Here is a 27,699-nt window from a genome sequence, read left to right on the forward strand (position 1 = left end):
TTGCCTCACCAAAAAAAAAAAAAAAAAAAGGTATGTCTTGTACAAGAATGATTAGATATTCTGCTTGTTCCTAGAAGGTAGAATGGGGAGAAATGTATAAAACATTCAAAGGTAAATTTTGGCTCAGTGCAAGAAAGTTTTCCTAACAACCAACCAATTAAAAATATTCAGAATACCTTGAAGAATTCTTCTTTACCGGAGATCTTCAAATGCAGTATACATTACTGTATGTATTATAGTAAATATTCCATTTCAGACATGCATTACATTTGATGACCTCTTTGAGCCCTGTGACTTGAAGATTCTATGATTCTCTAACTGCACCCTCTTAAGAATTTCCCCTGAAACTTTGGTGCCTGACTTGGTGTTCACATAATACTAATCCTTCCAGATGCCTGATTGGAACAAAGCAAACATATACCTTGTGTTTCATCTAAATCCTTACATGCCATCATGAATGTGGATTGCAAAGCATGAAAAAATAGAGCATACTACCTGTCCCTCAACAAGTTTGAAATGGAATGTTCAACATTGAGGATATTCAGGTATATTTAACAATATTAATATCCTTCTCTATTAATCTAATGAGTCCAACTTGTTTCTTAATATTTATTCTTTATAACCTCAATAAAGGGCAAAGTCTATGAACTTGGGTTTTTGATTTCCCAGTCCTTAATATTGTAACAGTCTAAAATTCTAGTTATGATGTCTAAAATCTAATGAGTGGTTGCCTTAAATTAGAAAATGTATAGCACCAATCTTTGGGCATTAAGTATTTATTAAAGTATATTAGGGGTTAGTAAAGAGAAACACATGGATAAAGTATCCCTATTCTGCCTGTCCCCTGCTGCCTCTGCCACGAAGCCCAAGTCAGGAAATGAAAAGACTAGCTCCTCCTTCCTTCTCCCAGAAGCCTCCTATAAAACAGGAAACAGGGCCATCCACACACACACAGCTCCAAGCTAATAGGCTGGTAACTTTGACTGAAAGGTCCCATGGGTGGTTGACATCACTTCCAGATGCTAAAGTAACATGCTTTCCTTTCATGGCCAGAACTCACAATGTCCCTCCCAAGCAGGGGGTGTCATTCCAATTCTCACAATATGTTTGCTTCATAAAAGATGAATGAAGAGGCAGCTAGGTGGTGCAGTGAATAGAGCACCGGCCCTGGAGTCAGGAGGACCTGAGTTCAAATCTGGCCTCAGACATTTGATACTTATTAGCTGTGTGACCTTGGGCAAGTCACTTAACCCCAATTGACTCACCAAAAAAAAAAACACCACGCAAAAAACATAAAAGATAAATGAATGAAGAGACATTGATTAAGCATTTCTCAAGTGCCACACACTATGCTAAACAGTAGGAAAACAAATATAAAACCAAGACAGTCTCTAACTTCAGAGAGTTTATGATTCAATAAGCAACTTGAGCATGTAGAGGACAGAGATATGGAACTGAAGTACAACTGGGTTTGAATGCAATAGTAGTCATTAACTAACTGTGTGACCCTGGCCAAGTCACTTAATCTCTCCCAGCCTCAGTTTCTTCATCTATAACATGAGAATAATAATAGCAACTGTCTTACATGGTTGCTATTCAGATCTAACAAGGTGGCACATTTAATGTGTTTCAGAAGTCTAAAAGTGCTATGTAAGTATAATTGTATGGGATGATGACACTTTGAGAGGTGTGTTCAGTAGGGAACAATAATTTGTTCTGGGAAGTCATAGATATAATGCGTGGAACCATAGGGCTACCCATTGCCTTTCCAAAGACAATAGTGGTGGGGATATGATGATGAGATTGAAAGAAGATTGTGGGGGCAGCCAGGGGGCAAAGTGGATAGAGTACCTGCCTTGGAGTCAGGAGGACCTGAGTTCAAATCTGGCCTCAGACACTTGACACTTACTAGCTGTGTGATCCTGGGCAAGTCACTTAACCTCAATTGCCTCACCAAAAATATAAAAATAAAAAAAAACACAAACAAATGAATGAATAAACAAACAAATGAATGAATGAATGGATAGATAAATAAACAAACACAAATAATGAATAAATAAATGAACAAATAAACATGAATAAATGGATGAATAGATAAATAAACAAACAAATAAATAGGTAAATGAAAATCTTTTTATTTTAAAAAGAAGATTGTGTATGTGTGTGTGTGTGTGTGTGTGTGTGTGTGTGGAGAGGGGGTAGGTTGGGTCAACAACAGTAGTAAAAGCTGTGGCATTGTGGAAAATAGCAGTATAGATGAGGATACATGTCCCTGGGAGGTCAGAGTAGAGAAGATTAACTCCTCTTTACAAAATACTGATGGAAATATAAGTATGTTCCTGTACAAGATTTCTACCCCAGGTCATCTCTTCCCCTGCCACTGCTTCTTCTGTTGCTATTACCCCAAAATTAATTGAAGAAATTATCTATAAAAATAATGATTACAATGGATTCTGCAGTCATTATCCAGGATTATAATCCCTGGGGAGATGTATTCCCAAATGGAAAACTGGTCTGTCAATGAAGACTGGTCCTTCGCATGTTAATTGCATCTGAAATGACCTATGTGCCTCATCAACCTGATTAGATTGCAAGCTTTTGAGAACAGTGGCTGCTTTGCTTTTCCATATATTTCCCCAACAGCTACTACATTTTATGGTTACCAGTACATCATAGAAGGGTAAGCCACATGATTCCCTTTAATAAACACAACAAGCTTTACTTAAAAAAAAAGTCAGTCATTATTGTCAGGAGATAATCTGAAGGTTTTGAAGAATGTACATTTGGTAGACATAATTACTACTCTATGCATGGAGTATTTGGGCCAGAGGTGAGCTTCCATTCACTTTTTTTCAAGAAAGCCAACAAATATCTACTGAGGACCCACTTTGTGAAAGTACGGACTAGAGAACAGAATAGTTCCACAGATTAGAGGTAAAATGATTTAGTGAAATGTCATCCATCTAGCGGTTCACAAAATCTTTGAGAGTTTAGAATGATAATCCAAGGAGTTTGGAGCTCAGCAAATTTTTTGGTGCCACAAGCAGGATGGTAACTCAATGATGTTACAAATGTCTTTTTCCTCAATGACCATAAGCATGCACTTCAGCATTTTAGGCTTGTTTTTTCAGCACTTTGAAACTGTCCTGACCATGTACATAACAATTTAGGGGTATAACAATTTTGAAATATTACACTAAAATCACTACACCCAATGCATATTCTGGGTATAATAAGAATAAAAGAATATAGTGTGTCCATTAGGAGCCAAATTGTATTGGGGTGCAACTATATATACACATGTAAGTGAACTTGGTGTTAGAGGATTTGCTATTGAATTGATTGATATATAAGGAGTAAATGCAAAAGGGTTTTTCAGAGTGGGGTAGATACTAACAGGCAGGGGATTATGAGAGATGACCTTTCAAGTTGACATCAAACATTTATTGAATCCTTCTTATTCAACAAAATTTTGAATCTAGAACACTGTGCTCCTTACTGTCTTTTTCTGCATCTTATATTCAAGAATAGCAAGAGGAAGCTTGTCAAAGGGTTAAACCATGACCAATGATTACTATAGTATTTATTCCCTGAAGTTATGATTTAATTGGAATGCTAAGGTCATGGTTTGTCAAGGACCAGAGTTATGAAGCAGAGTGAGGTAGAACAAGATGGAGTTTGGGGAGACAGGTCAGTTGAGAGCCCTGAGTAGTTTTTTTTTTTTAAAGGAGAGCAATAGTATTAATGATAATAAGAATATCCTTTACAATTTCTATCCTCACAATGGTACTGAGAATTAGAATATGCAATGCTCATTTGCATTTTACAAATGAGGAAATCAAAGTTAATCCAGGGTAAATGACTTGCCTGAAGTTTCACAATGACCATCAATTCCATAACAAATCCTCTAACACCAAGTTCAGGGATCCTTTCACTACCCCACTTTGTAGAGATCTTTTCACTACTCCACAGCTCTTTCATGTTCAGTATCACATTTGATCTTCACCAAAACCTTTTGATTGTTTTCACATCTGAGGTTATTACACCCGTTTCAAGGATGAAAAACTGAGAATTAGAGATATATGGTAACTTGGACAATGTCACATAATGCAAGTGAAATTTTCCCTAACTGTTAGATATAAGTGATTTCACTGTGGTGGTAATCACAGCACAGAGAATAGATATTATGTAACCTATTCTTGATGTATATTCTTCAGTTGATTTCTTGTAAACTTGTCCTTGAATGTTGTCCCTCTCCATCATTGTTCCAAAGTACATTGTGGTTAACCACAACACTAAAAATATCTTCTAAGCTGAAGTAGCCAATCAGCATTGAGAACCCTAAACATAACCCCAGTTGGTTGACCGACTTGACAAAATCCCTGACTTGGCTGTCTGCTGAGCAAAACTTTGCCCACATCCTTGTCCCATCCCTGTCCCCACAAACCATGTGGAAAACCATGATCATGACTACTATGTCTCAATTTCTCTTTTCTGTATCATTTATATTGTATAATGAGAGGTGTTTGCCTAAAAATAGTAGTGTATAAATACTTTTTTTTTTAAGTGGGGCAATGAGGGTTAAGTGACTTGCCCAGGGTCACACAGCTAGTAAGTGCCAAGTGTCTGAGGCCAGATTTGAACTCAGGTCCTCCTGAATCCAGGGCCAGTGCTTTATACACTGTGCCACCTAGCTTCCCTATATAAATACTTTAAAGCCTTGTAGGGGTATCAAAGCCAGTCTCTGGCTCTGTTCAGGGTCTTTCAGGTCCTACCCCTGGCTGACCAACTTTATTGTGAGATAGGCCCTCTCTCAATAAACCTATCTTTCTATGGCTTGGAGACTTCACTGTTTCTTTTCTTTCATCAGACTTAAGAAATTTTTGCAATAATAGGTAGGAGGTATGTAGAAGCAGGACTAGTATTCAGCTTTTGTCAATGGTCTTACCCAGGCCTCTTTCTTCCTCCTTTTGCTAACAAGAATCTAAGAATGACAAAGTACCCATGAAAAAATGATTCTTTTCCCGTGGTCAGAACAGAATTTAATGGATTGTTTTGATCATGGGTTGGCAGAAGTACTGCCAGGATCTCCAAGGGAGCATCATCTCCCAAGAGCTTAAATGGCTCCCAGGTCGTCATAAAGTCCCTGACTCCAGCTGTGACATTGAAACATTCTATTATAGAGCTCAGTACAGTGGTATCAGCATGTGGGTCAAATTCCCTGATTCATTCATGCATTTATATAGTTCCTTTTCTGTTTCCTAAGGGCTGAGCTGAATGGAAGGTAAGGATGGGCACTGTTAACTGTACTGCCATCTATGAAGCAGTAATGGCCAGAAGTGACCTCTCTTCCACTAAGAACCTTTGAAATCTCTGTGCCAGTGACTAGTGAATAGTGAGTATATAGTCCTGATTTTACAAAATTAGAACAGCCTGTTATTACTTATCACATTTCATTCAAATATGGGAGAAACCTTTCCAGAACCACATTGCAATTAAGAGTCTCTTCCCTCAAGTCTAAATATTACCTTAGTAGCTAGATTTGATTCCTCATGTTAGAGATTCCAGTTCATCTTGCTTGTTAGGTATAATTCCTTGGGGACCCCAATAGGCTACAAGAGCTATATGTCTCCTATCTTCCATTTTTCCTCCTTAACCAGTTCTTCTCCTTTTCCAATCTTTCCTGCCTTTTGAGAGGCTTCTGTAGAAGTGAATCCTGGTCAGATGTGAGCTGAGGTAGGTGACCTCTGAGGAATCATCCTGGTTTAAGATTCTCTGATTCCACTTGCTATGATTTTTTTCCAACTATATTTTGTGATAGATAGCATGTGGCAGCCTACTCATAACTTCCCTGAAAAGTTTCCTCTAATGTCTCATGGTGGTAGAAATGAAACCAAGTACTCGAAGGTAGTGACCCATATCTGTGGAAGGTCCTTCCCAGTGGTAAAGGCTTGTGGTTGAATCTGGGGATGCACTAGGTCTTTGTCTGAGGCCAAAAGGCCGACCTAGCTTTGTTCATAAGGGAAGGGTTCCCGCTTAAATAAATAAGCCCATAAAGGTTTATTAAGTGCCTACTATGTGCCCAGCACCATGCTTAGCACTGAGAATACAAAAAAAGATAAAATCTAACCCCTGCCCTTAAGGGACTCACAATAGCTTCTTTAAACTTAGAGTCACAACCCCTTATGGGGTCACATAACTGAATGTGTGGGTCGTGAAAAATTTGGCAACAGCAAGAGGTTTTTGTATACCTATTTTATATACCTATATATGTGGGGTCATGGAAAAATGTCCCAGGTGAAAAGTGGTCTTGAGCGGAAAAAGTTTAAACCCTGCTCTCAACAACATGCAAATAATTATATACAAACATCCAGAATAAATTGGAGATCTGAAGAAAAGGGAAAGCCTTCAAGTTGAGATGTATTAGCAAAGGCTTCCTGTAGGTGGGATTTTAGGTCAAACTTGAAAAGGCTAAATCAAAGATTGGTGATTTCTTTGGTACCCAGAAAACCATATAGTGAATGAAAGGAAAAAATGGCTGTTGTGGGCACCTTCAGCTTCCACAGGGACAGTGGTGGAAAATTGAAAATGGGGCATGCTATGGGAGGGAAACAAATTTTAAAATCATAAATTTATTGTTGCATGATGCCTTAGTGGTGTTTTTGAGAGCTCACTCCCACAACTATGCAAATCGTATCCACTGGCAGCTATTCCTCCTTGGGAAATCGGGAATTGACTCCATTTTATAGAACTTAAAGCTACTATGATCCCAGGACAAAGATGGATCTCAGTGAAATTATAGTCAACTTTCTTTGGTCCTCCCTTTCCTTCGCTCAGTCTTTTAACATTCCACTCATTTTGGTTCCTCGCTTTTCCCCTTCATTCCTCTTTTCTCTCTTCTTCATAAGAGTGAAGTAAATTTCTAGGAAAAGACCTAGTTCTCCACACAGACTGACAAAAATCCCCATTCTTGTGCTGATTTTTGCCAGAGAATAAGGAACATCTCTTACCTTAAGTGGGAAATGCCACTTTAACGATTGATAAAATTTTAGTATATGGAAGAATGGTGAGAAGTAATAAATGGGGGACTCTCCCTATGAGAAAATGGATCATGTAAATAAGGGGACCTAATGTAATTGTTACAACTACCTGGATGTTCTTGATTCTTTAGTTCCTTATTTCTACCCTTCAAATAAGATGTGTCTCTGACCATGTTTTACCTCTTGTAGTCATTCCTCATGCAGAATTGACTTTTGTGATGGTTACACTTTTGTTGTAGGTGAATGATAAAACTCTTAAATGACATCTATGGAGAACAGATCTGCAGTGAAGGAGTTCATCCTTATGGGAATAACAGATGATCCAGAGATTCAGGTTCCTCTCTTTATAATGTTCACCTTCATCTACCTCACCACCCTAGTAGGGAACTTAGGGATAGTAGCACTGATCTCCTGTGATTCCCGCCTCCACACCCCAATGTACTTTTTCCTCAGTAATCTCTCTCTGGTGGATTTTGGCTACTCCTCAGCTGTTACCCCCAAGGTGATGGATGGGCTCCTCTTAGGGGACAAGGTCATCTCCTACAATGGATGTGCTGCACAGTTGTTCTTCTTTGGGGCCTTTGCTGTTATTGAAAGTTTCCTCCTAGCCTCCATGGCCTATGATCGCCATGCAGCTGTGTGCAAGCCTCTACATTATACCACCATTATGACAACAACAGTATGTGCATTTCTGGTCAGTGGTGCTTACATCTGTGGCATTCTGACCTCCTCCATAGTCATAGGAAACATTTTTAGCCTTTCCTTTTGTAAATCCAACATAGTCCAGCACTTTTTCTGTGATATTCCACCTCTTCTAGTTCTCTCTTGCTCTGATATTTACCTCACTGAGTTAATATTTTTTACCTTAGGGTTTTTCAATGCACTTTGCCCATTTCTTGTTATCTTTACTTCTTACTTGTTAATATTCATCACCATCTTGAAGATCCGTTCTGCTGAAGGCCGCCAGAAAGCCTTCTCCACTTGTGCTTCTCATCTCACAGCAGTGTCCATATTTTATGGGACAATCATCTTCATGTACTTCCAACCCAGTTCAAGCCATTCAATGGACACAGACAAAATGGTGTCAGTGTTCTACACCATGGTCATCCCCATGTTGAATCCTCTGGTCTATAGTTTGAGGAACAAAGAGGTCAAGAATGCTTTTAGGAAAGCTGTGAGGGGACAATAACTTGACTTAAGTTATCATTTTTCTTAGAGAAAAAATCCAATCTGCACCTTCCTCCTTCTGAAGCCCAGCCTCCAAGCCAGGCTTTTTTTCCCTTATGCATATAGAAGTGTAATCTAAACTTTTTCAGAGGTAACATTATGTGGTAGAAAAGATTTAAAGTTTAGAGTGACCTGAATTTAAATTCTGTTTCAGACATTTTCATATTTTGTTACCCTAGGCAAGTCACTGAAAGTCTCAGCCTCAGATTCTTGATCCAAGTCCAAATTAAGTCCAAATAGACTTAATTTTATTGTCTAGTTTATGAGACTGTTGTGGCAAAATAGATAATGTAGATAATGCAACTGTGATATCACACATATAGATGTTATCCTTCTAGAGAATAGAAGATAATTTACATCATTTTGCACAGTGTAGCACTTGGAAAGCAAAGCCACTGAGATGCTTGGAAAGTGCTTCTGTCAGGTCATTGGCATTGCTTTTTCAGCAGCCTCTAAAACTGTGCTGCTGAATGTTTAAGAACCAGCTCTCTGAGGAAAAAAACACATCCATGAGATACTTTAAAATTTAATATCAATATTATTTTTCCATGACTTTCTGAACTAAAGTTCAGATCATAAAAAACTATATATTAAGTCCTTATTTCTAGCATTTACTGATTTCCTGCTCTAAATTTTCACACTCAAAATTCAACAGTCTCTTTGTTGCTCATTTGGAGCCACCTCCAGTATACCCTTATAGTATGGCTATCTTTAGGAAGGATGTAAACCACAGGGTGGTAATAAGAGCCTAGAAAGAACTTTGAATGATCCAGTGGGAGAGATGTATTTCACTGTATTGTTGGAGTAGTATCCTGCTGCCTACCTCAATAACAATTCCATTCTATCCAATATCTTTTTTAGCTGTTTTATGCATTTCTGTGTCTGAATAGAGGTTGCTGCATTTTTTTACATATTTTGAATTTTCTGTGGAATGAAATAAAGGCTGTCCAGTATTTGGTAACTTGAATTGTTATATTTATAGGCTGGAGGCTCATCTTGATGATATTGGAGGAAACTTAAGAACATGCTATAATATCAACATGTAAGATTATTTTCCAAGAAGAGCTCTATTCAGAGGATAATGTGAAAAAGAGTTTATGATTTAGCAGGCAGCTCCTGGTCCTGTAGAGGATAGACATATGGAAAGGAAGTCAAGAATACCTGAGGCTGAATGCTACAATATTCATTAAGCAGCTCTGTGACCCTGGCCAAGTCATTTAACCTCTCTCAGCTTCATTGTTTTTGTTTGTTTGTTTGTTTTTTAGTGAGGCAATTGGGGTTAAGTGACTTGCCCAGGGTCACATAGCTAGTATATGAGGATGGATTTGAACTCAGGTACTCCTGACTTCAGGGCTGGTGCTCTATCCACTGTGCCACCTAGCTGCCCCCAGCTTGATTGTTTTTTATGTGTAAAATGAGAAGAATAATAGCATGTGTTTTATATGTTTGTTGTTCAGATTTAAAGTGTTTCTGAAGTCTACACGTGCTATGTAAGAGGAATTCTAGGGGAAGACAACACTTTGAGGAGTGTGGTGTCCAGGGAACAATGATGTGTTCTAGGAAGCCATAAGAGTAATGAGTGGAACAATGGGGCAATCCATTGCCTTTTCAGAGACAATAGAGGGGGCAGATAGGTGGCACAGTGTATAAAGCACCAGCCTTGGATTCAGGAGGACCTGAGTTCAAATCCGACCTCAGACACTTGATACTTGCCAGCTGTGTGACCCTGGGCAAGTCATGTAACCCCAACTGCCTCACCAAAAAAAAAACCCCAAAACTAAAAAACCCAAAGCAAAACTAACAAAAAAGCAGAGACAATAGAAGTCGTGATCTGATTATGAGATTGAAAGAGGATTCTCTGTGTGTGTGTGTGTGTGTGTGTGTGTGTGTGTGTGTATTAGACTGGGGTAAAAGCAGCAGATAAAACAGTGGCAGGACAGAAGATGTCAGGAGTGTAGTTGAGGATGCATGTCCCTGGGAGTGTAGAACAGAATAGGTTAGCTCCCCCCCTCATCCCCTAACATATTGACAGAAGGTTATATTCGTGCACAAGTTTTCTGTCATCGCCACCCCTGCCATTTTTGGCCTTGGCAGTGCTTCTGCTGTTGCTGCTGCCACCAAATTAACTTAAGAAACAATTGATAAAAATTATAATGACCAATGATGTGGGTGTCATTTTCCAGCAATATAATCCCTGTGGAGATGCTGTGTTCTCAAATGGGATAATTCTGTCAGTGAAGGCAGTTCCTTCACATGATACTTGCATCTGAAATGACCAGAGTGTTTCATGTCTCTGATTGGATAGTAAGCCTTTGAGATCAGGGACTGGTTTGTTTTTCCATATGTATCCCTAGCACCTGGCATAGTATGTTCCTGGCTAATGACTGCAGAATTATTTGTAATACATATTTCTTAATTATTTCTTAAGTTAATTTTGGGAGAGCAGCAACAGTTGAAGCAGTGTCAGAAAATGGCAGGGGTGGAGATGACCTGGAGTAGAAACCTTGTGGAGGAACATACTCAGACTTCTGGGAGAGCTAAACTACCTATGTTCTGAACTCCTAGGGACATGCATCCTCATGTGTACCACTGCTATTTTCTGCCCTACCACCACTTCTTTTTCTTTTTCTTTTTTTAGGGCAATGAGGGTCAAGTGACTTGCCCAGAATCACACATCTAGTGAGTGTCAAGTGTCTGAGGCCAGATTTGAACTCAGGTCCTCCTGAATCCAGGGCTGGTGCTTTATCCACTGTGCCACCTAGCTGCCCCTACCACCACTTCTTTTTATTTTTATTTTTTTCCTACCACCACTTCTACTGTTGCTGTTGCCTCAACCTAGCGTGCACGCACGCGCACGCACACACACACACACACACACACACACACACACACACACACACACACACACACCCCCAATCATCTTTGAACCTCCTAATCAAATAGAGTTGGTGATCTGATTAAGAGAATGAAAGAAGATTCCCCAGGGGAAAAAAACACAAAGTTTAAATCATCCCTCAAAACAAATTCCAGAGCAACAGAACCCACAAAAGATGTAGTGAAACAATTTTCCAGTCCAAGGTAATAAAATGAGTGTGGGAACGTAAAGAGGGAGTGCAACCCAGTGTAGGAAGTTTGGGGACAAACCAGCAGGAGACCCCCATCCTAGGACAGATAAGCAACTGAGGTCTCTTGGTCCTGGCTCAGCAAGTTGTACAGTGAGTCAGGGGTGAGGCCTCCAGCCCAGATATTTATAGTAGCTTTTTTAGTGGTGTCAAAGAGTTGGAATTTGAGGGTATGTACTTCATTTGGGAAATGGCTAAACAAGTTATTGTATGTGATTGTGATGGAATAATATTGTGCTATAAGAAATGATGAGCAGGATGCTCTCAGAAACACCTATAAAGTCTTACATGAACTGATGTAAAGCAAAATGAGCTGAATCAGGACAACATTGTACACAGTTACAGCTATGCTATTTGGTAATCTACTTTGAATATTAGCTATTCTCAGAAATACAATGATCCAACACAGTTTTGAAGGATTTATGATGAAAGGTACTGTCCTGCTCCAAGGAACTGGTGGAGGCTAAATACAGATTGAAGATACTTTTTTTTTATTTGTTTATTTTTCTGGGGGTTTTTTGGTCTGTATTTTCTTTGATTTCACAACTTAACCTGGAAATGTGTTTTCCATAACTACACATCTATACCTATGTCAAATTCTTTCCCTTTTCAATGTGGTTGGGGGGAAGGGGAGGGAGGAAGGGAGAAAATTTGGAACTCCAAATTTGAAAAGAATATTTAAAATGTTTTTACATGTGATTGGGAAAAATACTAAATTTAAAGTAAAAAAGAAATGAGTGCATCAAACAACATATTATAGAAACATTAAATAATTTCATCAAAGAGAATGACAACAATCACACAACATACCAAAATTTATGGGATACAGGCAAAGTATTGTTTGAAATATTTTGAGGGTGCCTGTCTCTGTTCTATGTTTTAGGGAACTTATTTGGGGTTTCTAATACATTGCTACTTATAAGTTAGAGGCTATAGCACCAGAGAGAGACAGACCCTAAGAGGGCAAAGCTTTTAGATAGGTGTGGTTTTAATCTCTATTGTCCCTATTCAGAGCCTGAGCTCCAACTTTACTGACTCTAGGCTAGCTCCAGAGTTAAGCCCTCATTATTTTCTCACATTACTTAGGGGAAAATGTCTATCTTCAAACATTTACATCAATAAAATAGAGAAAGAACAGATCAATGAATTAAAATTCAACTAAAAAATCTAAAAAAAGAGCAAATTAAAAATCTCCACTAAAACACCAAATTGGAATTCTTGAAAATCAAAGGGAAGACTCACAAAATTGAAAGTAAGAAAACCATTGAATTAATAAATAAAACTAAGAGCTGGTTTTATGAAAAAAATAATAAAATTAATAAACCATTGGTTAATTTGATTAAAAAGAAGAGAAACAGGGGCAGCTACATGGTGCAGTGGATAGAGCTCAGGCCCTGGATTCAGGAGGACCTGAATTCAAATCCAGCCTCAGACACTTAACACTTACTAGCTGAGTGACCCTGGGCAAGTGACTTAACCCCAACTGCCTCACCAAAAAAAGAGAGAAACAAATTATGAATATTAAAAGTGAAAAGAATGAATTCACCCCTAATGAAGAGGAAATTAAAGCAATAACTAAAAGCTATTTTGACAAGTTGTATGTCAATAAATCTGACAATGTAACAGAAATGAATGTTTACAAAAATATAAATTGCACAGATAAAGAGAAGAATAAATAGAATACTTAAATAAGCCTATTTTAGAAAAAGAAATTGAGGGGGCAGCTAAGTGGCACAGTGGATAAAGCACCGGCCCTGGATTCAGGAGGATCTGAGTTCAAATCCAGCCTCAGACACTTGACACTTAGTAGCTGTGTGACACTGGGCAAGTCACTTAACCCTCATTGCCCCTCCAAAAAAAGAAAGAAAGACAGAAAGACAGAAAGACAGAAAGAAAGACAGAAAGACAGACAGACAGAAAGAAAGAAAGAAAGAAAGAAAGAAAGAAAGAAAGAAAGAGATGAAGAAATTGAAGAAGCCATCAATGAGCTCCTTAAGAAAAAAATCCCCAGGGCCAGATAGATCCACAAATTCTAACATACATTTAAAGAACAATTGATTCCCATGCCAAATAAACATTAAAAAAAATAGGCAAGGAGGGAGTCCTACTATATTCCCTTTATGACACAAATATGATGTTGATACCTAAACCAGAAAAAGCTAAAGCATAGGGGAAAAACTATAAGCCAATTTCCCTAATGGAAGTCGGCACAAAAATTTGAAATAAAACACTAACAAGGAGATTACAACAATATATCACCAGTATTATGCACTATGACCAGGTGGGATTTATACCAGGAATGTAGGGTTTGTTCAATATTAGGAAAACAATCAGCATAATTGACATCATTAACTTTCTATTAAAAAGACTAGAGGACATAGGAATAAATGGATCTTTCCTTAAAATAATAAGTATAATCTATCTTAAACCATCAGCAAGCATTATCTCTAAAAGGAATAAGCTTGAAACTTTCCCAATAAGATCAGAGGTGAAACTAGGCATCCCATTAACAGTACAATATTGTACGAGAAATGTTAGCCTTAGCAATAAGAGAAGAGAAGGAATTAGAAGGAATTAGAATAGGAAAGGAGGAAATAAAATTATTATTCTTTGCAGATGATATGATGGCATACTTACAGAATCCTAGAGAATCAACAAAAGAACTACTTGAAATAATTAAGAGCTTTAGCAAAATTGCAGTATATAAAATAAACTGACATAAATCATTAGCATATATATTTATTTATAACCAACAAAGCCTAACAGCAAGAGATAGAGAAACTTCATTTAAAATAACTGTAGACAATATTAAAAAACTTGGGAGTCTATCTGTCAAGAAAAACCCAGGAACTATATGAACACAATTACAAAATGCTTCACACAAATAAAGTCAGATATAAACAACTAGAAAAAATATCAATTGCTCATAGCTAGGTTGAGCCAATATAAAAAATGACAACACATCCTAAAGTAATTTACTTATTCAGTGCTATACCAACAAAACTACCAAAAATTCTATTTTATAGATCTAGAAAGAAATTATTTTAAAAATTCTCCTGGAAGAACAAAAGGTTAATATATCCAGGCAATTAATGAAAAAAAATGCAAAGGAAGGTAGTCTGGCTGAACCAGATCTAAAACTATATTATAAATCAGCAATCACCAAAACTATATGGCACTGGGTGGATCAGTGGACTAGATTAGGTATACAAGACAGAGTAATGAAAGACCTTAGTATTTAGTGTTTAACAAACCCAAAGATTCCAGTTTCTGGGACAAGAACTTAGTATCTGACAAAAACTGCTGCAGAAATTGGGGAATAGTATGGCAAAAACTAGATACAGACCAACATCTTATACCACATACCAAGATAAGGTCAAAATGGGTAGATGATTAAGACATAAATGATGATACCATAAACTGGAAAAAGAAAGAATTTTTGACTGAACATGATACAGAGAGCATTACATGATGTAAAATAGATAATTTGGATTATATTAAATTTTAAAAGGTTTTGCAGAAAGAAAACCAATGCAACCAAATTTGAAGGAAAACAGAACATTTCCAGGAAACAATTTTTAGAGCAAGTATCTCTGATTAAGGCCCTACTTCTCAAATATATAGAGAATTGAGTCAAATTTATAAGTATACAAGTCATTCCACATTTCAGAAATGGTCAAGGGCTATGAACAGGCAATTTGCAAATGAAGAAATCAAATCCATCTACAATCACTTGAAAAAATGCTCCAACTCAATAATGATTAGAGAAATGCAAATTAAAACAACTCTCTGGTACCATCTCATAACTATCACAGTGGTTAATGTGACAGAAAAGGAAAGTGATAAAGATTGGAGAGGATGTGGGAAAATTGGGACACTAAGGCACTATTGGTGGAGTTGATCTAGCCAATCTGAGGAGCAATTTGGAATTATACACAAAGGGCAATCAAACCGTACTTACCATTTGATCCAGCAATACCACTATTAGGTCTGTATCTCAAAGGTATCATAAAAGGTGGGGAGGATGGTCTACATGTACAAAAATATGTACAGAAACTTTGTAGTGGCAAAGAATTGGAGATTGAGGTGATGCTCATCTATTGGGGAATTGCTGAATAAGTTGTGTTATATAAGTGTAATGGAACACCATTGTGCCATTAGAAATGATGTGCAGCCATTTCAGAAAAACCTGAAAAGACTTACATGAACTGATGCAGAGTGAAGTGAGCAGAATCACCAGAACATAGTACACAGTAAAAGCAATGTTGTGTCATGATCCACTATAAATAACTTAGCTCTTCTCTGCAATACTTAGCTCTTCTCACATCTAGAGAAATGCTATCCATATCTAGAGAAAGAACTGATGGTGATTGAATATAGATCAAAGCATACTATTTTCCTTTTCTTTATCTTTTTCATAGTTTTATAAAAATGTTTGTTCTATATCTTCTTTTTTCCCCAAATGATTAATTTGGAAATATGTTTTATATGATGGCACATATATAACCTATTTAAAATACTTACCTTTTTAGGGTAGAAGGAAGGAGGGAAAAATTTGAAATTCAATTTAAAAAATTAATATTACAATTGTCATTATATGTAACTAGAAAATACCATTAAAAAGAGAAAAAGAAGGGTGAAAGAAGATTGTGTGTGTTTGTGTGTGCTTGTATTTATTAGGTTGGGGAAACAGCAAAAGTAGAAGCAGTGGCAGGACAGAAAATGGCAGGCATATAGATGAGGATGTATGTTCCTGGGAGTTCAGAACAGAGTATCTTAGCTCCCCCTGACATATTGAAGGCAATTCCAGTATGTACCTACACTAAGTTTTGACTCCAGTTAAATTCATCCTGGCAATTTTCTGCCCTGAAACTGCTTCATTACCATTATTGTCCCAAAATTAATTTAAGAAATCATTAATAATACAAATTTTACAATTATTGTCCAGGCATATAACTACAGAGGAGATGTGTTCCCAAATGGGAAACTTATTTGTCAGTGCATTCTGGTTCTTTACATGACACAAATCTAAAACAACCTATATGTGTCATGTTCCTGATTAGAATGTGAACCTTGAGAGTAGATATTGCTTTGCTTTTCAATATGTATTCACAACACTTGACATCATACTTTGCATGGAATAAATGCTTTTTTCTTCTCTCATTTGTTCATTACTGTGTTTTATAATTTCCAGTACAGCATACCTGGTAGGCCTCATGATTCACTTCAATAAATAGGTTTTACCTAACAGAAGAATCGAGGTTATTGTTATGAGGGAACAATCTAAATGTCTTGAAGAATGCTCATTTTGGAGACATCACTATTACCCATACATGGGGCATTTAGGTCAGAGTTGAGATTCCATTCATTTTTTCCAAGAAAGTCAACAAATATCTACTAAGGACCCACTTTGTGAAAGGCTAAACTAGGAGCCAGAATAGTTCTATAGATTAGAGGTAGAATGATTTAGTGCAGAGTCTCTCATTTAATGGTTCACAAATTCTTTGGGGGTTCACAAATCTAAGGAGTTAGACTTACCACATTTTAATGGTGCCACAAGCACCATTTACAATTACTCAATGATTTTATGAATTTTTTTCCTCTGTGACCACTAGCATGCACATGAATGAAGCATTTTAGGCTTATTTGTGCAGAAATTTAAAACTGTCATGATCATATACACAATAATTTGGGGGCTTGTGTAAATATTGCATCAAACTCATGAGGCCCAGTGCATGTTTTGGGTATACCAAAACAAAAATAATATGGTCTGTCTATTAGGAGCAAAATTTTATTGGGGTGAAATTACATATACACATGTAAGTGAACTTGGTGTTAGAGGATTTGCTATGGAATTGATCGTCATAAGGAGTAAATGCTAAAGGATATTTCAGAGTGGGGTAGACACTAACAGGCAGGGGACAATGAGAGATGACCTTCCAAGTCAACGGGGAGAATTTACTGAATCCTTCTTATTCAACAAAATTTTGAATTTAGCACACTGTGCTCTTTACTGGCTTTTCCTGCATCTTATATTCAAGAATAGGAAGAGGGAGCTTGTCTAAAGGTTAAACCATGACCAACGATTACTAGAGTATTCTCTGCAGTTATGATTTAATTGGAATGTTTAGGTTATGGGTCATCAAAGACCAGAGTTATGAAACAGAGACAGGATAAGTTGGAGTTTGAGGACACAAGTCAATTGAGATATCTGAGTAGGAGGGAGTGCGCTGGAGGGAGGTGCAGTTGGCAATGGAAACTGTGAAAACATTGAAGCAGAGGCAAAAGCAATGTAACATGATGATTATGAGGATGAGGGTGAGCATGATAAAACTTATGGTACTTACTTTGCTGGGCTATTGTGAAGAAAATTCTTTGTCAGGGATAAGGTACTCTATAAATGTGATCTATTATTTTTGTTGCAATAATTGACATCATGGGGTTACTGTAATGAAATATCTCTTTAAAGTACTATATAAATGTAGTTTACTATAAAAAATGATGAGCAGGATGCTATCAGAGAAACCTGGAAAGACCCACATAAGCTGATGCAAAGTGAAATGTATTGTATACAAAATAACAGCAATGATGTAAGATGAAGTGCTGTGAATGACTTCATTATTTTCAGCAGTACAATGATCCAGGACAGCTCTGAAGGACTTCTGTAAAATTTAATCCATCTATAGAGAAAGAACTGATGGTATCTGAATACAGATTGATGCATAATTTTTTGTTAGTTCCTTTTTCTAGTTTTTTTTAACTGTTTTCTTTTTTTGTTTGTTTGTTTTTTTGCAGGGCAATGAGGGTTAATTGAGTTGCCCAGGGTCACACAGCTAGTAAGTGTCAAATGTCTGAAGCCGCATTTGAACTTAGGTATTCCTGAATCCAGGGCTGGTTCTTTATCCACTGCGCCACCTAGCTGCCCCTTACCCTGTTTTCTTTTACAACCTAACTCATGTGGAGAAGTTTTGCATGACTACAATGTGTTGCTTGTGTTGAATAGCTTGATTTCTTGGAGGGGGGAGGGGAGGAAGGAGGGAGGAGGAGAATTTTGAACTCAAGGACTTAGAAGTTGATCTTGTGGGGGCAGCTAGGTGGCACAGTGGATAAAGCACTGCCCCTGGATTCAGGACTACCTGAATTCAAATCCCAGCTCAGACCCTTGACACTTACTAGCTGTGTGATCCTGGGCAAGTCGCTTAACCCTCATTGCCCCACCAAAAAAAAAAAAAGAAGAAAGAAAGAAATTGATGTTGAGATTTGTTTTCACATGTAATTTGGGAAAAATAAAATTCTAAATAAAAAATAAAGGAGATCAATAATATTCATGACAATAAGAATATCCTCTATAATTTCTATTCTTACAATGGTCCTGAGGATCAGAATATGCAATGCTCATTTGCATTTTGCAAATGAGGAAATCAAAGTTCATCCAGGATAAATGACTTGCCTAAAGTTTCACAATGACCATCAATTCCTTAACAAATCCTCTAACAGCAAGTTCAGGGATCCTTTCACTTCCCCACTTTGTAGAGATCTTTTCTCTACTCCACATCTCTTTCATGTTCAGTATCACATATTTGATCTTCACCAAAACCTTTTGACTGCTTTCAGGTCTGAGATTATGAAACCCATTTTAAGGATGAAAAACTGAGAATTGGAGATATACAGTGACTTGCCCAATATCACATAGGTAGGAGGTATGTAGAAACAAGACTAGTATGCAGCTTTTGTCAGTGGTCTTGCCCAGGCCTCTTTCTTCCTCATTTTGCTAACAACAATCTAGGAATGATAAAGTTTCCTTGAGAAAATTATTTTTTTCCCATGAACAGAAAAGAATTTAATGGCTTGTTTTGATCATGGGTTGGCAGCAGAACTGCCAAGATCCCCAAGGAAGCACCATCTCCCAAGAGCTTCAGGGCTCCCAGGTCTGCATAAAGCCCCTGCTTCTTCCCTGACTCCAGCTACCAACATCGAAATATTCCATTATAGGTCTCAGTACAGTGGTACCAGCATGTTGGTCAAATTCCCTAAGTCATTCATGCATTCATTCAGTTCCTTTTCTGTTTCCTAAGGGCTGAGCTGAATGGAGGGTAAGGATGGGCACTGCTAACTCTACTATCATCCATGAAGCAGTCATGGCCACAAATGGCCTCTCTTCCACTAGGAACCTTTGAGCTCTGCCCCAGTGACTAGTGAAGGGTATCTCCAATGGGATAACATGCTTCCTAGGCCTTGGACTTCAAGCCAAACTTTGATTACAAAGTTCTGGGCTAACTCTGCTCTTTGGAGTCCTTGGCCACCTTTCTTCATATCAAAGCAGCAAGGTTGTTGGGTGTCCAATCCATGATTGTAGTGCTCATATAGACAGCAACATGGTATAGCAGAAACATTACTGACCTGGAGGCAAGATGACTTGGATAAAAGCCTTCTCTATCTCAGACACTAACTCACTGTTTCCCTATGGGTAAGTCACTTGACTTCTTCCCTTTCCTTATCCATAAACTCTGCAGAATTACATTTGTACATATTTCACAGGGTTGTGTTGGGGCTCAAATGAGATAATATATGTAAGTTTTGTTCAAACATTCTAGTGTTCTATAAACACCAGGGATTATTTTCTGCTATAACTTTTCAAGTTCATTATCATTCAAGTAACTGAAGGAGCAATTTGAGAGACTGCCACCCCTGTGGTACTAATGAAGTTAAATAATGTCGATAAAGGGGATGCTGTGTGCAAGACACACATTAAATTCTTGAGGGAGGGGACTGGTGACAAAATTTAGGTGAGATCTCATCATTGCCCTCAATGATAATAATTCATATTTTTAGACAAATGGGTTGACGAAGTATCAGAAAAAAATAAAAGCATTTAAAACTTGCAAAGTGCTTCAAATCAATTTTCTCATTTGAATCTCTTCTGTGTGAATTAAATGCCATTATTACTCTTGCCCTTTTACATGTAAGTAACTTGAGGTTGAGTGAGTTAAGTGATATGTCCAAATATATACAATTAATAAGGGTCTGAGGTGGGATTTAAATCCATATCTGGATTCAAAGGACAAAGTTTTTTTCCCCTACAGCACATTGCTGCATTAGTACTTTGGAGTGTAGTAGCACCTCTATCCTCTTTTCTCTATGTCTTTGTGTTTTTCATAATACTCTCTCATCCATTATCATGTAAAAGCCCAATAACATGTGCTGATCATGGTAACTCTCATTCTATACCACTTGATTCTTAGGAAACTCTTTCTGCACAACCACTGTTTTACCTCCCAGCTGAAAAAAATATAATTCCCTTTTTCTAAATGAGGAGACAGAGGCCCAGAGGGATTGATTAAATTTTGTGACATCACAGAACAAATTAGTGCATATACAAGTAACATTAGAATCTGAGTCTTCATAATATTAATCTCTTTGTAAAATAGTACTATCCACTTACCCCTGGGTACTTCCAAGTAGAAAACAAATCACCTTTTCTGCCCTGGCAACCAAGAAGGGCTCTCTCCAGACCTGGGAAGTTGAGAGGATCCAATCTTAAGAACATCAATGAGAAATACTGTGATACACCATGTGTACAAGTATTTGATTTACTTATATCAATTACCAACATGGCTCAAGACTACCATATATGAGTAGATATGAGACCAACATTATCATAAATCTTGACTGTAAGTGGGTTGTTTATATTCTATCTAATATAGTATCTATTATGAGAGCAAAAAATCATTGTGGTAGTTATTTGCAAAATTTTTTTTCTATTCTTCTAAAAGTATATGAGATAAAGTTTTGTTTATTTTGTTCTTACCTATAAATCCAAAATTAAGTATATTGGGAAAAGCTTCTTTTACTATAGAGTTATAAAGACTAATGATAATCTTCAAAATTAACATAGGCTAAAAGTATCACAGAATCATCAATTCAGCCATCTAGTCTAACATCTTTTCTTTATTGATGAGCAAACTGAGGTCCAAATTATCCTAGGTGTAAAAGACCTCAAGGGATTTCTGATAGATAGCACAGGCAGTAGCAGTGTTGTTAATAATGAAAATAATGCCTGTTCATAAGACTTATGTAAAGTTTCAAGGTTTTCAAAGAACTTTATACACTTATCTCCTTCTAAGGTCAGGGCAGCCCTATGATTTAGGTGCCATGCCCTCTTTTGCCATATGACTTGTACGTGGTCAAAATGACAATAAGAAGCAGTAGGAGTCAAAATTTCCTATGAAATGAGAAATAAACCTTTTCTATCTTTGTCTCTCCTGGGCCTCTATTGTACTACAACACAAAAACATCCATATAGGCCATATACACTTAAGCATATATTCTACATTACATATATATTTAATATATACACATATGTAAAAATTCATATATATTTTGTATATATATGTATGTGTCTATATATGTGTGTGTATTTAACAAGTGGTCAGTTAGCTCTTCCTTCAAGACTGCAATTGGAGGGAAATTCAGAACATGTCAAAACAATCACTTCCACATTTGAATAACAATATTTTTGAAATGTTTTCATTACATCTAAATTTGTTTCTTCTTAACTTCTGTCTTTGCTCCTAATTTTTCCCTTTACATACAAATAGAACAAGTCAAGTATTTCTATTTCCTTCCAATGTCAGTCCTATAGATTTTTTTTTTTGCAGGCCAATGAGGGTTAAGTGACTTGCCCAGGGTCACACAGCTGGAATGTGTCACGTGTCTGAGGCCGGATTTGAACTCAGGTCCTCCTGAATCCAGGCCCAGTGCTTTATCCACTGTGCCACCTAGCTGCCCCAGTCCTATGGATTCTTAAAGATAACTTTAATCTCAAGTCCTGCCTTGACACCCATATTTTATCTTCTCTAAGTTAAACACCCTCAGTACACTCCACAAATCCTAATATGGCAAGACTTCCAAGTCCTTCTCCATTTGGGCTGAATTCCTCTAGAAAATCTCTAGTCTATCAATGTCCTTCCAAAATGTCAAATCCACAACTGAATATTTTGCTCCACATGTAAAATCCAGTGTACCCTCTCTGCACATCTGGGTACTTTGCAGTGTCAGGTTCATTTTTTTCTTTTCATTATGTATATCACAGTATTGGTGTGGCAAAGGATCCAATGCATATAAAATACTTTGCAAACATTAAAGTTGTAGCTCTGGTACAGTGGACAGAGCACTGGGACTAGTGTTAGGAAGTCCTGAATTCAAATACGGCCTCAGAAATGGTGATACTCTGGACAAGTCATTTAAGCCTTGTTTGGCTCTGTTTCCTCAACTTTAAAATCGGGATAATAACAGCACCTATGTTGCATGGTTGTTGCAAAAAGCAAATGAGATATTATTCACAGTACCTGACACGTAATTGATGCCATGTGTGTCTCTTCCCTTCCCTTCACTAATATCAGTGCTAATTCCTATTGTCATTACTACCAACTCCCTATTAACTATTGTTGTTTTGTTCTGCTAAATACAAAGGCCATTCTCCTTGTCAGAGAAAATAGGAGTAAAATACAAATTCCAAACCTCTGCCTTTCTTTGTCATTCATTGTATTTTTCTCATCAACCTTGAGAATCTGCCCAATTTCTTACTTTATTATTTTTGTTTACCTAAATGGTCATTTTTCAATTAAAAACACCTTTTGTAGTCTTTAGCCTTCTGAAATTCCCTCAGCTCACCCCGAGCCCTGATCCTCCCCTGACTCTATTACTACAAGATAGGGTCTGTTTTTGGCTTCATTCTTGGTTACCACTCCTTTATTTCCTTTATTGCAGTTTTTCCATATATAAGTCTATCTACATGGCAATTTCTCTTCTTGTATCTTCAAAATTATATTTTGAGATATTGCTATCCCTTCACATTTGAATTCCTTGTAGAACCAATCCCTAGGCTCCAACTTCATCCTTTCTAAAGAATGACTGGAATTGATTCTCCCCAAACCTAATGTAGATGTCTGACAATTGCTAGTTTTCATTTCTTTATCTACTTCAAATTTTAAGATTATTTAGTTACTTTCCTGTTCCTCTTTTAACATTCCCATTTTATTTTGATAGTACTCAACAATTCCTCATCCTTTATAAGAATCAGATGCAGAATAGAATTTCCTCATTTAGGTTCCTTCACTTTTGATGTATAAAAATATAATTTTCATCAAGAAATCAATAGTTGTTCTTTGAAGAGAGAGACAGCGACATACATAGGTAGACAGATGATAAGAGGCAGACAAACAGACCACAGAGAGAAATAGGCAGACAGAAAAAGGGAAAAACAGAGAGAATGAGAGAGACAGAGACAAAGATACAGAAATATGTAGAGAGATACAGAGACAGAGACAGAGACACAAGGAAAGAAATGAAAGAAAATCCTGGGAGATGACCAGATAATTGAAATTCCTCTTCAATAACATATCATTCTTTCATTCCAAGTTTGTGACATTTACCAAATTCATGATCTATTTCGTCTTCCAATGAATTGCTATTTATAACAATATACTGTCATGCTAATATCAGTATGAATGCTTTCCACCATATTACCTCACTCTGGTTCCTGGATTTCCTGATATGAGTATATAGTCCTGATTTTACAAAATTAGAACAGCCTACTATTACTTATTCCATTTCATTCAAATATGGGAGAAACCTTTCTAGTGTTGAATATTAAATATAGTTTTCATACCCATCCTGCTACAAGATAATAAACAGGTCAGAGACATCAATAATATCTCCTACAATTTGTTCAGAGAAGTCTATTTCTGCCTCTCTTGCCAGAAAGTAGGTAACTCACAGAAACCAGATCAGAGAATGCATAGAAAAAACATAATATCAATTTAATATTTTGTCCCAAGAAGAAATATATAACACATGATTATCTAGAGACTCCCTCCCTAAGAAGAGAGCTTGGGGGATTCCCCATTTCTGAGGGTACATATGGTTTTTTTCCACTGATTACAGGGCGTTGTCTGTTTCAATAGCATGATACAGAAATGAAACCAGAAGCAAAAAGCAGTTTAACAATTTCAATTATAACAAGTATGAAGGAAATACAGAAGCATCATGAGAAGATTACAGGATTCCAAAAAAGGGTTTGGCAAGATGAGGACACCCAGATGTTACCATAAGATAGGAACTTACTATCCTGAGGGAAAAGAAATCACTAAGTAGGGTCTTTTATCTGCTAGCTATCTGGGTTCAGTTGAAGGACATTTTGCTCCTATTAATCCAGGGTTTTATAAAACTCCTTTTAGATAATAAGGTACCTCCATCAAATCCAGGTGATCCATATATTCACATTAACACCAGAACTACATTCCAGTTAAGAGTTCCCTCCCTCGAGTCTAAATGTTACCTTAGTAGCTAGATTTGATTCCTTGTGTTAGAGATTCCAGTTCATCTTGCTTGTTAGGTATAATTCCTTGGGGACCTCAATAGGCTACAAGACCTAAATGTCTCTTATCTTTTGTTCTTCCTCCTTAACCAGCTCTTCTCCTTTTCCAATCTTTCCTGCCTTTTGAGAGGCTTCTGTAGAGGTCACTCCTTGTCAGATGTGAGCTGAGGTAGGTGATCTCTGAGGAACCATCCTGACTTAAGATTCTCTGATTCTGTTTGCTATATTTTTTTCCAAATACATTTTGTGATAGATGGCATGTGGCAGCCTACTCATAACTTCTATGAAAAGTTTCTCCTAATGTCTCATGGTGGTAAAAATGACACCAAGTACTCTAAGTTACTGACCCATATCTGTGGAAGGTCCTTCCCAGTGGTAAAGGCTTGTGTTGGAATATGAGGATGGACTAGATCTTTGTCTGAGGCCAAAAGGCCGACCTAGCTTTGTTCATAAGGAAAGGGCTCCCACTTAAATAAATAAGCCCATAAGTGTTTATTAAGTGCCTACTATGTGCCTAGCACCATCCTTAGCCTTGAGAATACCAAAAAAAGATAAAATTTAATCCCTGCCCTCAAAGAACTCACAATCTCTAGCCTCTAGCTTCTTAAACTGTTAGTTGTGACAATATATGGGGTCACAAAAGTAAATGTGTGGGTTGTGAAAAATGTGGCAACAGTCAAAGGTTTCTGTATACCTATTTTATATACCTATATATATGTGGGGTCCTATAAAAATTTCTTAGTGAAAAGGTCATGTGTGGAAAAAGTTTAAGAAGCCCTGCTCTAGACAACATGCAAATAATTACATGTAAACAAGCTGTATCCAGGATAAATTGGAGATAATTTTTTTTCAAAGGGAAAGCCTTGGAGTTAAGATGAATCAGCAAAGGCTTTCTGTAGGTATGATTTTAGGTCAAACTTTAAGGAGGCTAAGTTAAAGATTGGTGATTTCTGTGGTATCCAGAAAACCACATAGTGAATGAAAGGACAAAATGTCTGTCATGGGCACTTGCAGCTTCCACGGGGGGAGTGGTTGAAAATTGAAAATGGGGCATGCTACGGGAGGGAAACAAATTTGGAAATCATACATTTATTGTTGCATCATGGCCCCGTGGTGTTTTTAATAGACCACTCCCACAACTATGCAAGTGATATCTACTGGCAACTGTTCCCCCTCAGGAAATGGGGACTTCACTTCACTTTATAGAATTTATGGCTACAATGATCCCAGGACAAAGATGGATCTCAGTGAAATTTTAGCCCACTTTCTTTGGTCCTCCTTTCCCTCCTTTCAGTCTTTTAACTTTCCCCTCATTTTGGTTCCTCTCTCTTCTCCTTCATTCCTTTTTTCTCTCTTCATCAGAATGAAGTATATTTCTAGGAAAAGACCTAGTTCTCCACATAGACCAACAATAATCCCCATTTTTCTGCTGATTTTTGCCAGAGAATAAAGCACTTCCCTTTCCTGGATTGGGAAATGCCACTTTAGTGATTAATAAAAATTTAGTAGCTTGAAAAATGGTGAGAAGTAATAAGTGGGGGACTCTCTCCCTATGAGAAAATGGATGGATGAAATTTGAGGACCCAGTGTAATTGCTGTGACAACTACTTAGATGTTCTTGTTCCCTTGATACCTTATTTCCACCTTCAAATAAGAAGTGTCTCTGACCATGTTTTACCTCTTGGAGTTATTCCTCATGCAGAATTGACTTTTGTGATGGTTACACTTTTATTGCAGGTAAATGATAAAACTCTCAAATGACATCTATGGAGAACAGATCTGCAGTGAAGGAGTTCATCCTTATAGGAATAACAGATGTCCCAGAGCTTCAGGTTCCTCTCTTCACAATGTTCACCTTCATCTATCTGATCACCCTGGTAGGGAACTTGGGGATAGTAGCTCTGATCTCCCGGGATTCTCGCCTCCATACCCCAATGTACTTTTTCCTCAGTAATCTCTCTCTGGTGGATTTTGGCTACTCCTCAGCTGTTACCCCCAAGGTGATGGCGGGGCTCCTCTTAGGAGACAAGGTCATCTCCTACAATGGATGTGCTACACAGTTGTTCTTCTTTGGGGTCTTTGCCATTACTGAAAGCTTCCTCCTAGCATCCATGGCCTATGATCGCCATGCAGCTGTGTGTAAGCCCCTACATTACACCTCCATTATGACATCAACTGTATGTGCACTTCTGGCCAGTGGTGCTTACATCTGTGGCTTTCTGACTTCCTCCATAGTAGTAGGAAACATTTTTAGCCTTTCCTTTTGTAGGTCCAATGTGATCCATCACTTCTTTTGTGATATTCCCCCTCTTTTAGTTCTCTCTTGCTCTGATATTCACCTCACTGAGTCAACAATTTTTATCTCAGGGTTTTTCAATGCATTTTGCCCATTTCTTGTTATCTTTACTTCTTACTTGTTAATATTCATCACCATCTTGAAGATCCGTTCTGCTGAAGGCCGCCAGAAAGCCTTTTCCACTTGTGCTTCCCATCTCACAGCAGTGTCCATATTTTATGGGACAATCATCTTCATGTACTTCCAACCCAGTTCAAGCCATTCAATGGACACAGACAAAATGGTGTCAGTGTTCTACACCATGGTCATCCCCATGTTGAACCCTCTGGTCTATAGTTTGAGGAACAAAGAGGTCAAGAATGCTTTTAGGAAAGCTATGAGGGGACAATAACTTGACTTAAATTATTATTTTTCTTAGAGAAAAAATCTAATCTGCACCTTCCTCTTTCTAAAGCCCAGCCTCCAAGCCAGGATTGTTTTCTTATCCTTTTCTTAGTGTAATCTAAACCTTTTCAGAGGTAAGATTATGTGGTAGTAAAGATTTACAGTTGAGAGAGACCTGAATTTAAATTCTGTCTCTGACATTGTCATATTTTGTTACCCTAGGCAAGTCACTGAAATTCTCAGCCTCAATTT

At 37.5% G+C, this 27,699-nt stretch overlaps 2 protein-coding genes across 2 annotated transcripts; both read left to right on the forward strand.

The window, feature by feature from the left end:
- Positions 1-7,299: 7,299 nt before the first annotated feature.
- On the forward strand, positions 7,300-8,229 carry LOC122731408 (olfactory receptor 5B12-like). Its single transcript, XM_043971509.1, has one exon. The coding sequence runs from the start codon at positions 7,300-7,302 to the stop codon at positions 8,227-8,229; it is 930 nt and encodes a 309-aa protein (XP_043827444.1).
- An 18,295-nt stretch (positions 8,230-26,524) lies between these two features.
- On the forward strand, positions 26,525-27,454 carry LOC122731352 (olfactory receptor 5B2-like). Its single transcript, XM_043971387.1, has one exon. The coding sequence runs from the start codon at positions 26,525-26,527 to the stop codon at positions 27,452-27,454; it is 930 nt and encodes a 309-aa protein (XP_043827322.1).
- The last annotated feature ends 245 nt before the right edge of the window (positions 27,455-27,699 follow it).

Source organism: Dromiciops gliroides, chromosome 6 (genome assembly GCF_019393635.1).
Source record: "Dromiciops gliroides isolate mDroGli1 chromosome 6, mDroGli1.pri, whole genome shotgun sequence".
Taxonomy (NCBI): Eukaryota; Metazoa; Chordata; class Mammalia; order Microbiotheria; family Microbiotheriidae; genus Dromiciops; species Dromiciops gliroides.